The 16,800-nt window shown below is 34.9% G+C and overlaps 2 protein-coding genes across 4 annotated transcripts in view; both read left to right on the forward strand.

Moving 5' to 3' along the window:
• LOC108606187 (potassium voltage-gated channel protein Shaker) overlaps positions 1–16,800 on the forward strand; it is a 110,204-nt gene that overhangs the window by 31,288 nt on the left and 62,116 nt on the right. The gene's annotated exons all lie outside the window — the stretch shown is intronic.
• Positions 573–16,709, forward strand: LOC117134901 (uncharacterized protein DDB_G0283357; the record flags this gene model as incomplete). Its single annotated transcript, XM_033294333.1, has 2 exons — positions 573–1,666; positions 16,661–16,709. Coding segments are annotated over 2 exons (1,143 nt in total), but the record flags the coding sequence as incomplete, so codon positions are not given.

A 16,800-nucleotide genomic window follows, 5' to 3' on the forward strand; every position in this document is an offset into this window, starting at 1 on the left:
TTAAATGCATAGAAACTACAAAACGCGCAGCTAAAGAAATTGACGTATAAACAATATTAAATGCAAATATTTATAAAAATTAAAGCTAACAATTTTTTTTAGACAATCAATTTGACTTACATTTATAAATCAAAGCACAGAAAATTTATTAAACAAATAAAGCCACATTTAATAAAATTGAAATATAAAAAAGCAAAAAACTGAACTTTAAACTATAAAAATAACAATTCAATTAACTAATAATAAATAAAATTATTAACTAAAGTGCACAACACACATTTTTTAAATAAATTCGTTAAACTAAAAAATACACAAATATAATTAAAATAAAAACAGTGCAAAGCTAAAGTCTATGATTAATTTTTATTCTAAATAAACGCGAAATTAAGTGAAAAATAAACTTTAAAAATTTTGTGATAACAACAGCAACAATGAGCGCAACGAATGGCAACAACGGCAGCAATCACGCCAGCAACAGCAGCAGCAATGGCAATGAGCAGCCACACAGCAGCAACAGCAATCAGCAGCATGTTGCTGTTGCTGATGCAGCAGCAGCAACACAGCCACGCCCAGCAACAGCGCCAGCACGCAGCAGCAACAACAACAACAACAACAACAATAATAACAACAACAGCAGCAACGCAAGCAATCAAGTGAATATCAGCAGCAACAACAACAACAATCAGCAGCATAGCAGCAGCAGCAGCAGCGACAGCAGCAATGCAACACAGCACGCCAGCAATAACAACAACAATCACGACAGCAGCAGCCACAGCAGCAGCTTAGTTGTAAGCGGCCTAACAACAACAACAGCAACAGTTGCTGCTGCTGCTGCCAGCAACAACAATCACATTTATGTAAATCCGCATAGCTACGACAGCGGCGGCAACAATAGCGCATCGACAGCAATTATGTTGCCGCTGCCGCTGACGCTGCAGCTGCAATTGCCAGCGGACGGCGGCGGCAGCAGCAGCAACAACAGCAATGTGCCCAGCCTAAGCGGCATAAGTCGCCCGGCAACATCGACAACATTGAGCACATTGAACACATATCTCTTTCCATGCGGCGCCGACTCGGCGGGCACCATTGGCGGCGGCACCTTCAACGGCAGCAGCAGCTGCGAGCTGGACAGCAATTTTAGCCAAATGGTTGCTGGCGGCGATGCGGGCAGCAGCGCAGCGCACAGTCCGCTGGGCCTCGCTGTTAATCTGGGCGGTTTTATTAACAAGCGACGCATACGCAAATTATTTGGCATTGGCGCTGCAGCAGCAGCAGCTGGCGGCGACGGCGGCGGCGGCGGCTTTGGACCCTACGGCGCAGCGCTGCGACGTCGCAGCTCGCACTTGGTGCAGTTTCATAAGAAGAAGCAGCAGCAGGAGCAGCTCGAGCAGCAGCAGCGCATTGCAACAGTCGCTTCAGCCAATGCGGCATTTCTCGAGCGACGCGAGCAGCAGCAGCAACAGCAGCAGCAGCAGCAGCAGCAGCAAGTGTTGCTGCTGCCACCGCCTGAAAAGAAGAAGAAAAAGAAGCCACCTGGACCACCCGCTCAAGTGCGTCAGCAAGCCTCACGCACCATGGAGGATCCAATGATGAATCGTCCGCGTCGCAGCGCGCCGGCGCCAACTAAAAAGGACAAGCCCAAGGATCAGCTGCCGTGCTATGACAAGTACCCCCAACCAACCACCCACCAACACCCACAAGCGTTGCTAACTCTTTTTATTTACGCACACGCCTTACACTAAAATACTAAATAAAATACTATATATACCACTTGCCAATTTGCTTATTTCTTTTTTCGAAATTCGAAATAAATTATTTTCTATAGCCAAACTCAAATTTGTTTCGTTTGTTTTTTTTCTTGCGCTTCCGCTTCAGCTTTAACAAGTTTATTGCCTCAACTTGTGTTAGCAATCAGCTCAGCTCTAGTTATAGTTACTATTCTAGTTCAAATGCCTCAATTTTCAAGCTCTGCACATGCAAATTGCCAATCAAAGCATAAACAATAAGCGAGCGTGTCAAAAGCTCAAAAATAAATGCATAACCTCAATTCATAGGCAGCTCTATCTATAAATAAATAAATATATGAAATCAAATACATAAACTAATATTTAGTATAGCATATTTAGTATATTTCATTTATTAAACATTTTTATTTTTAAATTGAGCATTTTTTAACATTTTATTGCTTTTGTTTTTAGCTCTATTTGCACAAAATTGTTTATTGCTTTAACTTTTGCATACTTTTATTTTAAGATTAAGCTTATTATTATGTTATTATATTTTAAAATATTTTTTTAAAGCTTTTTATACATTAAAACATTTTTTCATTAATTTATAAGCTAAATTATTTATTTTATAGCATTTTGTAGATTTTAACAGTTAATAATTATAATTTTAACATTTAAATTAATTTTTAAGCACGTTTTCAATTCTTTTTATTCTATATTTGTACTCGTTTTTCAATTAGTTTTAATTAGTTTTGATTTCATATTTTTATTAAGCTTAAACTTTTGACAGCTAAACTTATTTTTATTAAAAATTTATTTCATTATTTATTTGCACTAAATGCTTATTAAATTTATATTTTATTCTATGCACTATGCTTTTACAAATATTTTATGTTTTTCTGAGTCTTTTAGTAATTTAATTTCTAAAGTTTTAGCACTGACTTAACTATTTTTTTTAAGCATAAAAGCTTGTTTGCCTTTTTTTATTACAGTTTTTATGTCTACTTGCTTTTATCTCCTTAATTTATTTGACAAAAAGCTATAAATATTTGCATAAAACATTAAGTAATTATAGTTTGACAATTGTTTTGAATCTTTGGACAGCAAAGTTTTGCGTCTAACATTTAATTATATTAATGCAGTTGAAAATCTTTGCGCTGTGTGTGTGCGTCTAACTGGGCGTATGCGTAATGCCAAAGATGCAGACGAGTTCAACATGCCCAAGCAGCCAAAAGTCAATGGCCCCAAAGCTCAAAAGAGACAACGACTGCGTTATGGCCGCTGACTTCCGCCATTTGCCAAATACGTGTCTGTGTGTGTGTGTGTGTGTGAACAGACGGCGCCGTTGTTGTCGCCAAAAAACTACGCAGAAATCTGTGTAAGCGACAGGACTCCAGGACAACAGGACTATGACAAAAGTCAGAGAGATAGAACGAAAAATGGGAATTGCGTTAGCGACTAACTGGAGCCGGCATTACTCACCAAATAAATATGCGAAACACACACACACACACAGAGAGAGAGTCATAAATGATAGTAAAGTTTGATTACGCATACGCCATGTTGCATACTACTGAAATTTAAAGCGCAACTTTCAGCGCTTGAATTTTATTAAATTTCGTTTCTTTTTTTTTCAGCATTTGCTTAATTTGCTTTATTGCTGTGCTTGACCCTAATCGTCTTGCACTAGAAAAATTATCATTTACACTATTGTTGCTATTTTGTTTGCTTTTCATATTATGTCGTTAATGATTGTTGCCCACCCCACCCCTAAACTCCGCTAAACTCTTATGGCCCCCAGCCCCTCCCTTGCCCACAGCTTTTGGCAGCCTTTTGCTATTTATGTAATAGCAACAACAATAATAAGGCATAAAGCACTTGGCAACAACAAATTTGTGTACACTGCAAAAAAAAAATAAGAGATTTTGAAATTTTCGAACAGCTTTTTTTGTTGGGCTTGTCGTTTTTAATTTATATTATCTTATATATAAGTAAACATTTTTTTTTTATTAATTTGTCTTTTCATATTTTCATTATACACTTTTTTTTAATGTTTTATTTTTTGTTAAGCCAATTTAGAGCTATTTTTCCTATTTTTTATTTAATTTATTGTATTTATTTTTCACAATTTATTTTTATTATTCATTTAATTTAAGCCACTCTGCATTTTTTTACTTTTTAAGCAAATTTTATTTATTTATTTATTAAATTTATTGCATTTAAAAATTTATAATATGCATATTTTGTACTCAAATTTTCTTTTTTTTTTTAAACTGTTTTTGTTAATTTTTATTATTTTATTTTCCATATATTTATATTTTAAATTTTTATTTCTGCAACGATTTTTAGTGCTATTTTATTTATTTGTTATAACATGTTGTAGTCGTTAAATTTATTTTATTGTATAAAAAAAACATAAACAATTTTTGAATAATTTTTTTGCATTGCTTTAAATTATTAAAATGCATTAAATACTTTTGAGTCCGAAGTATTTTTTAGAAATGCTTTAAAATAAGCGAAATGTACATATTTTGTTTACAGTGTACTAAGCGGCAAAAATATAGCAAAGCAAATTGCTTTAATGTGCCACGTGTGCTTGTATGTGTGCGTGCGTGTGTGTGTCGCGTGTGCTCTTTTGCATTATTGTTATTGTTTTTTACGTGCTGCTGCTGTTTGGTTGTTGTTGTTCTTTTATTTAACATTTGGCCAAACAAAAATTGATGTCAATGCCAAAGCAACAATAACAAAAGCCGGCACATGGTCATAACTAAAATGTGAGCACACACATACATGCACAGCTATTAATACACACACACACACATATGCATAAAAAGCAAGTTGAACTGAAGTTTTGTGCCTGAGCAAACATTACTCTGCAGTTACAGTTAATTGGCAATGTGTGTGTAACAGTATGTGTGTGTGTGTATGTATGTGTGTGTGTGTATGCGTGGCCACGCCCTTAGCTGGCAAGCCGGCAACTTTTAGGCGACAACAAAAGCAACAAAATACCAAAAAAAAAAAGCAGAGAAAAAAAAACTTGAAACATGCGACTTGTAGCCGTCATTAAAATTGCCAGTGCCACCCCCCCGCTGGCAACGCCCACTTACCTACACTATACACTACAAAGCGTGTGTGAGCTGGGGTTGGGGGGGGGGGGAGGGGCAACAATGGGCCAACAGTGCCCTTGATTTGTGTGCACGGCATGTGGCGGCGTGTTGACTATTTGCATTGCATGTCAAGCTGCATATGTATGCGTGCATGTATATGTGTGTGTGTGTGTGTGTATGTTTTTGTCCAATAATTTCGTAACATGGCTTTTGTGGCGATCTTTGTGCTGCGATAAGGCGTCAGCGTCAGCGTCAGCAAACAAAGCGAAACTCCACTTGACTTTTATTTTAAATTTATTTATATTTTATATTTTACACATTTTGTTACAATTACACATTTAATTTTAACTTTATGCATTTTTATTATTATTAATTTTTTTACACTTTTATATTTTTTTTAATTTTTTGGCGCAGTGTATTATTGTTTATAAATTACATTTTGTTTTAAATTTGCATTTGAAATTTTTGTTTATTATTTTTTTGATTTATTTCTTGCAGTGTATTACACACTTGCAACTTTATTTTGCACTTTGTAGCCTTTTGCTAATTACTGCCAACCTCTGGCACTTTACACACACACACACACGCACACACAGCCACACACACATGCAATTAGCATATGAAGTTCTTTGACGAGGTCAGCGTACACTGTACACTTGCCACTGGGGCGGTGGGCGTGGCTGTTGCAAGTTCATATATGTATGTATTTATTTATGGTAATTGCATTTGGCGCTGTCAGACGATTTGCATTATTCAACGCCTTCGTTTACAATTATCAATGGCAATTCGAACAGCAAAAAAAAAAAAAGAGAGAAAAAAAATGCTGCTCCAAAAACCACAAAAAAATAAAAATAATGCAAAATTTATTGCCATAAAAGCAAGTATATATTTTAGGCACTACAAAATGCAATTAAATGAACTTTTGGCTGCATTAATTTGACTGCAACTTACTTAAAGCTTAACTAAGTTAGCTAAAAATGGCAAACAATATGCACATTGAGTTTAATGTTGTATTAATTGTTGCTAATTCGTTCATGTTGTCGCAAATGAAATTTTGTGAGCTTATTTTTTGATGAATAAATTTAAGTATATTATTATTGTCAGTAAAATTGTTTGTTATTAATTTAATTTATTTTTATTAAAATTCATATTTTTCAACTGACTTTGTTTATTTATTTAATTAAAACTATGAACAGTCGATGGAAAAAGAAAATGATTACAAAAAATTTAAAAGTATTAAAAAATTAAATTTTTGCTTTAAATTTAATAAACTTATAGATTGTCAATATTGTTGTTAATTTTTAGCATGAATTGCTAATAGCTTAAGGATTTTTATGTTTATTTTAATTTTGAAAGACTATTTTATTTAAAGTATTAATATGTTTAATAAACACAGTTCTAGATAGCGTCAATGTTTGTAATTGAAATATGTTAAGAGCGATTTTATGGACTCAATTATCGTTAGTTTGAGCAATTTATCGATTTAGATTGCAATACTTGAGTTGAAATCATTAGCTATGCTAATATTTAATATTCGTTGATGTATTTATAATTTAAATGTTAGCTTGAGCGCTCTACATTTGATACTTTAAGACTGCTGCTGCTGTTTCTAATTTAATTTCAAATTGAGCTGCAGCGTTAGTAAAAATTTCTTTACACGGCGCCTCGAAAGTATGCAACGAAATTTGTGTGCCAAGCATTTCTGCGCTTGCAATTGACTCAAGTGTGTGTGTGTCTGTGTGTGTGTGTTAAGTTGAATTGCCGCCAATTAGCTGCGCTCATGTGCAACTCACACTTAGCAGCACCCCCTTGACTACGGCTGAAACCAAATGTTGGTCGGTGGTGTCTGTCTGAAGTGCGTGCAGAGATATAGACACAGATACTGATACAGATCAGTGCGCGCTCGTGCGCAAAGTCAATTAAAATGATCACGTTTGCCTCGCTTGCGGCACCAGCTGCTGCTGCTGCTGCTGCTGCTGCTGCTGCATGCATAATGCGCTGTGTGTTGCTGCCGCATGCTGCCTGCAACAACAAGGTCGGGATTGCATGGGGCGCGCCACACTGCAGCAGCAGCAGCAACCCCCACCCCCTGCTGTTGTTGTTGATGAACTTTGCGCTGACGTCAGAGCGTCTAGTCCTGGCGCAGAGGCTAAGGCTCAATGGCTCACCTGTCTTTGTCTTAGCTTGGCCTCAATTCGCTGCTGCTGCTGCTGCTTGTTGTTGCTGTTGTTGTTGCAAACTGATTTGCATTTATTTATTGGTTGCTGCGACAAAAGTTGCTCAAGTTTTGCCACCAAAAACTCAAACCAAAGCCCACGTCGACCGCCTGCAGCGACGACAAAGTCAACAGCGATTTATTTACTGACTGACTGCCCCTGTGCCTGTGTCGTTCATCTTATTTTTATAGCCGCAGCCTGACTTTAGCCTGACTTTTAAGGCTCTTGTCATTTGGCTGCTGCTGCTGTCGCTGCTGTTGTCATTTATTTGCAGTCGCATCACGCGAGCAACACGACCGACCCAATCGACCAACCGACCGCCTGCTGATTGCCTTTTATGATATATAGACAAAGGCATATATATATATATGTACATAAATATATATGAAGGATATGCTCACACACACACACACACACGTCAGGCTTTTAGCTGTTCGGTTAACTGATACATGAGCTTGATTGTTCACAATAGTCGCTGTAAGGGAAATTGAGTTTTATATAGATATATACACAAGTGCTGTTGGTCAGCGAGCTACACTGCGCGAATTTTATAGCAAATACTGTGGCATTAATTAAACAATTTATTAACATTTGATCATAGCTGTTGCTTTATGAATAAAATAAACTTTTCATAATTTATTGTGACTTTTAGTGTACAAAATGTTGGCATATATTTATTTAATTAACTTTTATACAATATTTTTTCTTTTTTAATTTTTGTTTACAATATGTTGCAGTTATTTAATTTTTCTATACTCATTATTAATACAAAAATAATGCTTTCAATATTATATTAATTTGTACTTAGCTGCTGCATTGCTTTATAATTTTTTTAAACTAATTTTTTGTATTTTTTTTGCAATATAAATTTTGTAAATATTTCTGCCTGCGCATCAACTTTACGTTTAGTATAAAAAACAATATTAGTTGCTTATACAGCAGTTTATACCCTACAAGTCTCTAAACTAGCTTAAACTTGCTACTTACACAAAAAAAATGTTTGTAGGCTGCCAAAAGCAGCAAAAAAAAAATAGAAAGTAGCACTTGCTTAAAAACAATTTTAGTAGCAAGTGCCAACAAATAAAAAAAATGGCAAACAATAAACGTATTGACTAAAGAGCAGAGACAGTACAACAATAATAATTACAGTGCTGGCAGCAAACAGTTGACAGTGACTGTGACTTGGCTCTATGCAGGGCTAAAGGTTAAAGAAAAGTTAAAAGCCAGTTGAAGAAAAGGTTAGAGCAACTTTATAAAATAAATAAAAAATGAGCGCGCTTAATAAAAAGAAAGTAAATGAGTGAATAAAATATTGATTAATAATTTAATTCAATAAATATAAGATATATTTTTAAAACTGAAATAAGTTAACAACAAAAATACAAAAAAAAATACAAAATAAATACATGCAAAATTATAAATCAAATAAAATAATAAAAATAAATATACAAAATTAGCACACAAAATTATAAATCAAATCAAATAATAAAAATATATTTTAGACATTGCCATAACAATGAAAAAATAATGCACCGAACAGTTACAAAAGTAATAATAATAATAAAATAATGCAGAAAATTTAAAATAAATAAATAAATCAAACTTTTATATATTATAAATAAAAATAAATATAACATCAAAAATAAATAAGCTACTATAAATTTAAATGGAGCTTAAATAAAAATAGAAACAAAATTAAATAGCAAAAATTAACAAAATTATAAAAAAAAAAAAACTTAAGCTTATTAAATTTCAAAAAATACTACAAATAATAAATAAAAAAGCCAAACTTGAATAAATAAAAATATTTCACATATAACATCAAAAATAAAAAGAAAATAGATACATAAATAGCTAAAATAAAAATAGAAAATATTGAAAATAGAAAATATTGAAAATAGAAAATATTAAAAAAATACTACAAAAACTTTTTAGCGCTGAGCTGCTAAAATAAATTAAATGAATAACAGACAAATTCGCTTTGATAAATTTAAAAAAATGCTGCAAATTAATTTTGAAAGCTAAAATAAATAAATTTAGAAAAATGTATAACAAACAAATGCAAATTAGCTATGCTAAAATTTTCAAAAATACTTGCAACAAAGCAGTGACTGTTGCAGTTGTCAGTAACAGCAGCAGCAGCAGCAGCAGCAACAGCAGCCATTGTTGCTTGTTGTATTACGAGTATAAATAACAATTTCTATTGTTGTTGTTGTTGTCTTGGTTGCGGCGCCTACTAAAATGACAAAGTGTTTGCTTAAATGTGCGCGACACACACACACATACATAGAGAGTGAGAGAGAGAGAGAAAGCAGAGCAGAGAAATTGACTAAATTTCTAGTCAAAGTGGCTCAAGTGGTTGCATTTATGGCTGCTGCTGACGTCGCTGCTGCTGCTAGGCTCGACGCCTTTCGTCAATTTAGGGGCAACTAAAGCCAAAGTTGAGCGTCATTGGCAACTCAAGCGAATTGTTGTTGTTGTTGTAGCCTACTTTTTAATTTGTTGTTGTCAGTTGACATTTTTACAGTCAATGCTGCTTGTTGTTGCTCCTGCTGCTGCTGCTGCTGCTGCTGTTGCTGTTGCTGCTGCTGTTGGGTGACAAACATTTGTTGTTGATGTGCTGCCTTATGATTTTCTTGTTGTATCGTGTGTGCGAGCGCCTTTCAAGCTGTCAGGCAAACATTCTTTATTTTTTTTTTGGTTGTCCTGTCGTTAGTTTTTGGCCTGCGCCAGTTGCCGTTGCTGCCAGTTGCAAGTTGCAGTTGCACGCGGCGCGGCAAGCACCGAAATTCAAGCGCAAGCTTCGCATACAAATTCGAATTCTAATTTGTTATAAACATAATTTGTGTTTTTTTTTTGTTTGTTAAGTGCGTGTAAAATGGCGAGCGCTGCCGCAATTGTTGCCGCTTGTGGCAATGTGGCATGCAACGCTGCCGCTGCAGCTGCAGCGCATTTTGTTTTTGTTTTTGTTCAAGTGGCAGCAGCATTTGTGTGACTGACAACAACGACAACAACAACAACAACAACAACAACAGCAGCAGCAATTGCTACTCAAGGATGTACAGGACAACATGTAAATATATTAATTTATTTATAGCTCTCTCGACTTGACCCACAACATTGATTTGATTTTAAGCCAATTTGCCAAGTGCCCGCCCCCTCCGCCCACCCAATCATAAATTGCATTGCTCAGCTCAAAATTAGAATTGCATGAGCTTTTGTTCTAAGTGCGTTTTCGTATAAAACAAAAATCAATTTGTTACTCAAATCAAACACACACACATGTGTGTGCTGACCCAGTCTAAACTCAAATATATATAGTTTTATCTTTAGTTTTCAGTTTCATTGTCCATGTGGCTCTCGCTTTGCGGTAACAGCAACAATTAAAACAAACCACAAAGCCTCGTCTTTTGTTTTAAATGCAGTTCATTGAAGCTAAATTCTATGTCAAAGAGTCACAGAGCTGCCGCTGCTGCTGCTGCTGCTAAAGTACACTGCGCAAAAATGAGTTGCAGTTGCAATTTATTGAAATTTATTGCATCTAAAGCAGTTTGCAGCTACACATTTCTACTATATTTTACTATTTTCTGTGTTTTTATTTTTATTTATTTATTTTAATTCTAACTTAGAATTTATTTTATATTACAATTATATAGCCAGAGCTCTGTGTTTTTATTTGACTTTGGTTGTAAATCTGTAGTGTGAAAAAGTTGCAGAAATATTTTTTATTTTATTTATTATTTATTTTATATTATTTAAGTGTGGCATAGCAGCATCGAAAAATTAACTTATCGTTTATTATCGTCTATAAATATTATCGTAACATTTATTTAATTTTCTTTAACTCACTCGTAGCTGATGTAAGCTTTGTTTTGTAATTAAAAATTCTATATCTTTCTATTTTTTTTTATTGTATTTTGTTTTTTTTTTTTGTCTATAATGGTTGTAAATCCGTAGAGATCTTAGTCTGAAATAGCAAAAGTTGCAGAAATATTTTTTATTTTATAAAAACAAGACTGCCTAACAACTTATATTTTTTATTTTATTTTAATAGTTTGTTTTAAGCATAGATCATAAAAATATATAAAATTCTTTTAAACATAAATTAAATAAAACTCAAAACAACTTCAAGCTGCTGTCAGGCGTTAATACTTTATTTTTTTTAAATTTTGTGTCAAAGTGTGTTTAAAGTTGGGTTGGCTACATGTTTTTTCTATAGCGTTCGCTTTTAAATTTGCAGCATTATAAGCTGCACATATATTCTATAATTTATTTGTATTAGTTTCAAATTTAGTTTTTAACTCAAATTGTTGCAGCTACTACTATTTGTTATAACTATTATTATTAACAAATTTATGCGTTTTGCAAATTGCTATGCCACGCTTGTTTTTAAATCTCTCTTGCTATATCAAGGCTATGCGAAGCTTTTAAAACTTTTGCTCATTTTATTTATTTTATTTTTATGCGTCAACAAAATTGTTGTTTGTATTGCAACTATTTAAATTCAAATGTGTTAATCTCGAAGTGTTGCCACTAAAGCTGATCAAAGTCAATAGAGAGACAGGCGGACAGACAGACAGACAGACAGACAGACTGACGGACTGAGCGTCATTAGAACCAACACTTTGCGTGTTCAGACATGCATTGTTTTGTTTAGTTTTGTTTGCGCTGTCGCTTCAGCTGTTTGGCTGGCCTGAGTTTGCAGCCAAGACATCGATATATGCAATACATACAAACATATTTACATATATAGCCAATATATGGAGCAGCTGGCTATAATTATAGCTGTGTGTGTGTGTGTGTGTGTGTGTGTAAATTTGGTGCTGTTTATAGCATATTGTGTAACCGAAACAAACACACAATAAAAGTAAAAGTAAAAGCGAAAGCGAAAGTGAATGTGAATGTTGTAAAAAGTCTAGAGCAGCAATATTGTGCTATCTCGCTCTCGCACGCGTTGCCTGCTGCAGTTTGCAAAAGCAAATTACAAGCATAAATTCGTTTGGCGCTAAAGTGCAAGTGACGATGAAGCAAAAGTAAAGAAGGAGACGCAGAGAGAGAGAGAGAGAGAGAGAGAGAGGTGCGCGCGACGGGGGCGAGCGACGTTTAATGTTATTTTCATTTGCCAGTTTTCCATTTTCATTGCATTGTTTTTCAGAGTCCTTCAGCATTTAGCAATCAATTCTAAAGCAGCCAAAACTTATCGCTATACATACATACATATGCTTCTATGTGTGTGTGTGTGTGTGTGTGTCGCATTTGTAGCTTTACAAAATTGCAGTCGCAGTCTGTTCAGTTGCATAAACGTCGCACGCGAGAACGCGCATTAAAACGTGCGAAAATCTAAGCGCTTAGAAATTACATAAATTAATTCATAAAAGACAAAAAAATATCAAAAGCAGCAAAGCCGCAGTCGCAGCGCAGCAGCAGTAGCGCATCAGTTCAAGAAAAAGCAAAAACAAAAATACCGTTTAACAGCAAGTTGAGCGCATTGTGTGACTCGCTGCTGCTGCTTCTTTCCATTCAATTCAACTCAGAGCTCAGTTAACCTATGCTTAAGCAAGAAGAACAACAGCAACTGCAGTCAGCAGAGCCCAAGCAGCAGCAGCAGCAGCAGCAGCATACATAGTAAACGTTTAAGCTCGCATGCTGCTTTATGCTCTTGCATCTCGCTCTAACAACGGCTAGCATAAGTGCCTGCAGGCACTCTCATACTTTGAAGCGCGCGCTCTCTCGCTCAGTTGTGTGTCAGATTACTCTCAGCAGTTCGCAGTTCGCAGCGACAGCGAAACGTTTTGGCATTCGAAACGTTTACTTTTAAGCAAAGCGCCTGCTGCTGGCTGCTCTGCTGCTTTGCTGCTTCTTCTTGTTTTTGTTTTCGTTTGCGTTGGTTCAGTTGCTCGCGTTGTAAATTGAGCTACGGTCTACGCATTGTTATCATCATCTCCTTCTTTAACTTTGGCTTCGCGACGCGCTTTAATTTCGTTTTCGTTTTCCTTTTTTTTTTTTTGCGTTTCCTATATTGTTTTTGTGTCAGTGCATTGAAATGAAATGAATTGCATTTGCATTTGTTACCACACAGGCAATTGTGCAAATTATAAATTAAACCACAAATTGCCGTTGCTAATTGCTGAAGCTTTAACTTTTGTCAACGAACGCAAAGCAACAACAACAAAAAAAAAAAGGCACATGGTTGGTTTGAAAAGTTAGTGCAAGCGGCGAATGCGGTGTAAACTTTTTGTTCGTGTGTGTGTGTGTATTATGTTTCAAATGTTTACAAATTGCAGTGGCTAACCAAATGCAATATAAAAATTACGTTTGTTGCTGTGCATGCTATTTTAATTTACAGTTATTCAACTGGCTACAACTTTAGAAGCAAACCATACTAGGAAAAATTTCTTCATGTGCATAAATTTCGATGCTGTTACTACAAAGTTATTTTATAAGCTAAACTATGATATAGCATATTTAACTGCAAATTGAGCTTTATAATGGGCTACAAGCTTAGCAATGTTTTCGTAGAAATTCAAATTGCGTGCTCTGCTTAGAGCAAAACGCAAACATAACTGTAAGCCGCTGAGAGCGCATGTAGTAAAATTAAGAATTAACTGTAAGCCGCTAGCATTTACTCAAGCTGAGACTCACTGAGCCAAACGCTCTCTCTCTCTCTCTCTCGACAGATCAGACAGCAGCTACGCTCAATGCGTAAGCGACAGTGGTTTTCATCATATGCATAAATTATTAGCGTGCACTTTACAGTGGCGCAAGAATAATGTTGTAGCATGTGATTAATTTTTAATAAGAAGTTTTCATTTAAACACATTTGCTGTACAGTGGTACAAAAATGGCGACAATTCATTTAAAATCATTGTGTTAAGTTTATTTTTGAATTGTATCAAGAGTGTGCCGCAAGTACGGCAAGAACTTTACGGCGTGTTGCTTGGCACTTTTAATGTAAAATTTGTGTTGCAAATTATTTTTAAATTAATTATGAATGAGTGCAAAGTTTAAGGCAACCCTTGCTGCCTTACACACTCACCACACCAATGTGCAGAGATGTGTGTGTTTGTGTGTGTGCGCGCGCTGTTCTCTCTGTCAGTGTGTCAATGTTAGCAAAGCCGGTGCCAGTGCGTGTGCCAATGCCAAAACGTTTCAAGCAAAACGAAGAAATGTGTTTGTTGGCACAGTTTGGTAAAATGTGGAACACCAAGCCCCACATACACAAATAGAATTGTTGTACTAGTTTTTGCTGCTGCTGCTGCTTCTCTGCTTCGGCTTCGGGCAATGCTGCTGCTGCGGCTGTAGTTGTTGTTGTTGTTGTTTTTTAGATTGCGTTTTGGCATCAAAACGCGCGCGGCATTTACGTTACGTATACGCAAATGTTGTGCTGCTGCAAAAATGCGGAAGAAAATACTTGGCGCTTGTAAATGTTTTAAATAATTGAATTACATGTTTTAGAAGTAAAATAAAATAGTAACTGTGCCAAATAAATGTGCAAAAAAAAAAATAATAAAAGCAGCGAAGGCAGTAAATAAAAGAATGCGGCTGTGTAAAATACAATAAAAATTGTAAAAAAAAAAAAATAAGCAAGCAAACGTTTAGTTTTTTATTTGTTTTTGCTTGTTGTTGTAACCGGTGTGTTACTTTTGGAAAATGTAAACAAAAAAAATTTGTGACACTAGACAAGGTCGTTGCTTTTTTTATTTAAATACATGTGTGTGTGTGCGTGTGTTTGTGTTGAGTGTGGCGCATGCCTATGCTGACAACATTTGCTTGCAACTTGGAACTTAATTTCAAACGCAGCTGTCTGTCGTTTATTTACAGTCAAAACTAACGGCGCTAATTGCGTTTATTAGTGTAGACAATGTGCATGTGTGTGTGTGTGTGTGTCTAAACACTCAAGGGAATTTGTTTGGCGCCTGTGACGCCAGCCATTAAGTTTAGTACAACAATAGCAACAACAACAAAGCGAAGCGAAGCGAAGCAAGAATGTGCTTAATTAATTAAAACAACAACTAAACTATAGGTGGCAGTCGAGCTTGCCCCACCTGGTGTGTCTCAGTTGAACGCGTGGCGCCAACTTGAGCGCAACTCAAATGAGTGCAGCTAACGCTTGTGGCACAAACAGCTGCTGCTTGCAACAACTGTAGCGGCAACAGCATCAGCTTCGGATCAGCTGTGTGTGTGTGTGTGTGTGTGTGCGTGTGTGAGTGTGTGAGTGTGCGAGCGAGATGGCTAGATATATGGCCAACGACCTTGCTGCATATAAACAAAAACAAAAACATGCGAAACGCGGCGAAATGAAACGTGCGCGAAAATATAAACAACAAATATTTAAATTAAGTAAACGCATGTGTGTTAGCTGCGCTGCTAAGTATACAACGTTTTTTTTTCTTGTTTGTTTTTTTTTGCTGTGTCTTGCAACATGTTGCATAAACCACATTTAACATTTGTTCCGTACTGTTGAACGAGTCTTGTGGCTTATAGTTGATTTTCCAATACACCCAAAAATACTTTTTGACTTTTTGCCAACAGCAGCAGCAGCAAAAAGTTTGTGCTCTGGCCCATGTTGAACAACTTGCTCTTTGCCACTTGGCTGTGCCACTTGGCTATATATATATATATATAATACATATATCTATGTAGTAGTGTGGTCGTTTAAGCTGCTTAAAAATAAACTTTGATTTGATTTCATTTGATTTGATTTGATTGCCAATTAGGGCATTATTTTTGCTAAGCTCCTCTTATTAAATACAAGTAACAAGCAGGCTAAGTCCCTGGGGTGGGTCACTTCAATTTAAATGCTGTCAGTTATTGAATTAAATCATTTTTATTTACAAATATAGATTTATTTATGCTGCATATAATTTATATATTATTTATGCGCCTTACTTATTTAATTTGATTTTATTTTAAATAGAACAAACATTTGGTATAGGAAATAAATAAAATTGAAATAATATAAAATATAACAAAATAAATCAAATAAAATGCATAATAAGTAAATATGAGGCAGAAAAAATTAATTATTTTAATATTATAAATAAATTAAAATTAAATAATAATAAATAGCAAATAATTACAATTTATATCACTGTAATTAACATAAAATAAAAAAGTATTTAATTTGATTTAATTGATAAGAATAAAACAAAATATGAGTGTAGATGAAATAACAAAAATGTATGCATGACATAAAATAAATAAATAAATTACATAGTATTGCAAATTTATGCTTCACACAATTTAAATGCCATTTTTCAAATTAAGTAAAATACAAAAAGCTATTGCATATGAATAAATAAAAATAAACTGCTGTCTTAATTGAACAAATGCCATTTGCGCTAGTTGAGCAAACAAAATCGGCTAACAAAAAGCTCTCAGCTCAGTCTCTAACCAAGTTTGTTGTTGCAACTGCAGCATTTAGAGCAGCTTATACTCTTGCTTGTAGCCATTATATTTAAGACTTTGATTGGTTTGCTGCCAGTCAACAAAGAATCGAATCGAAGGCAATTTGTAAAATGCAAAGCTGGCAAGCAATTGTTATGAATTGTTGCTAACAAATTGAACGTATGTGTGTATGTGTGTGTGTGGGTGTGTGTTTTATTTGTAGTGCGCAGACAAAAGTGAATGAAACATTCAACACGACAATAATAATATAACAATAAGTAATAATAAATTACAATACAACATATATAAAAAAAAAATAAAAAAACAAAATACAAGTGCAACTAACTGTTGTCTGTGTGTGTG

This window comes from Drosophila busckii, chromosome X, assembly GCF_011750605.1.
Source record: "Drosophila busckii strain San Diego stock center, stock number 13000-0081.31 chromosome X, ASM1175060v1, whole genome shotgun sequence".
In the NCBI taxonomy this organism is placed as follows: Eukaryota; Metazoa; Arthropoda; class Insecta; order Diptera; family Drosophilidae; genus Drosophila; species Drosophila busckii.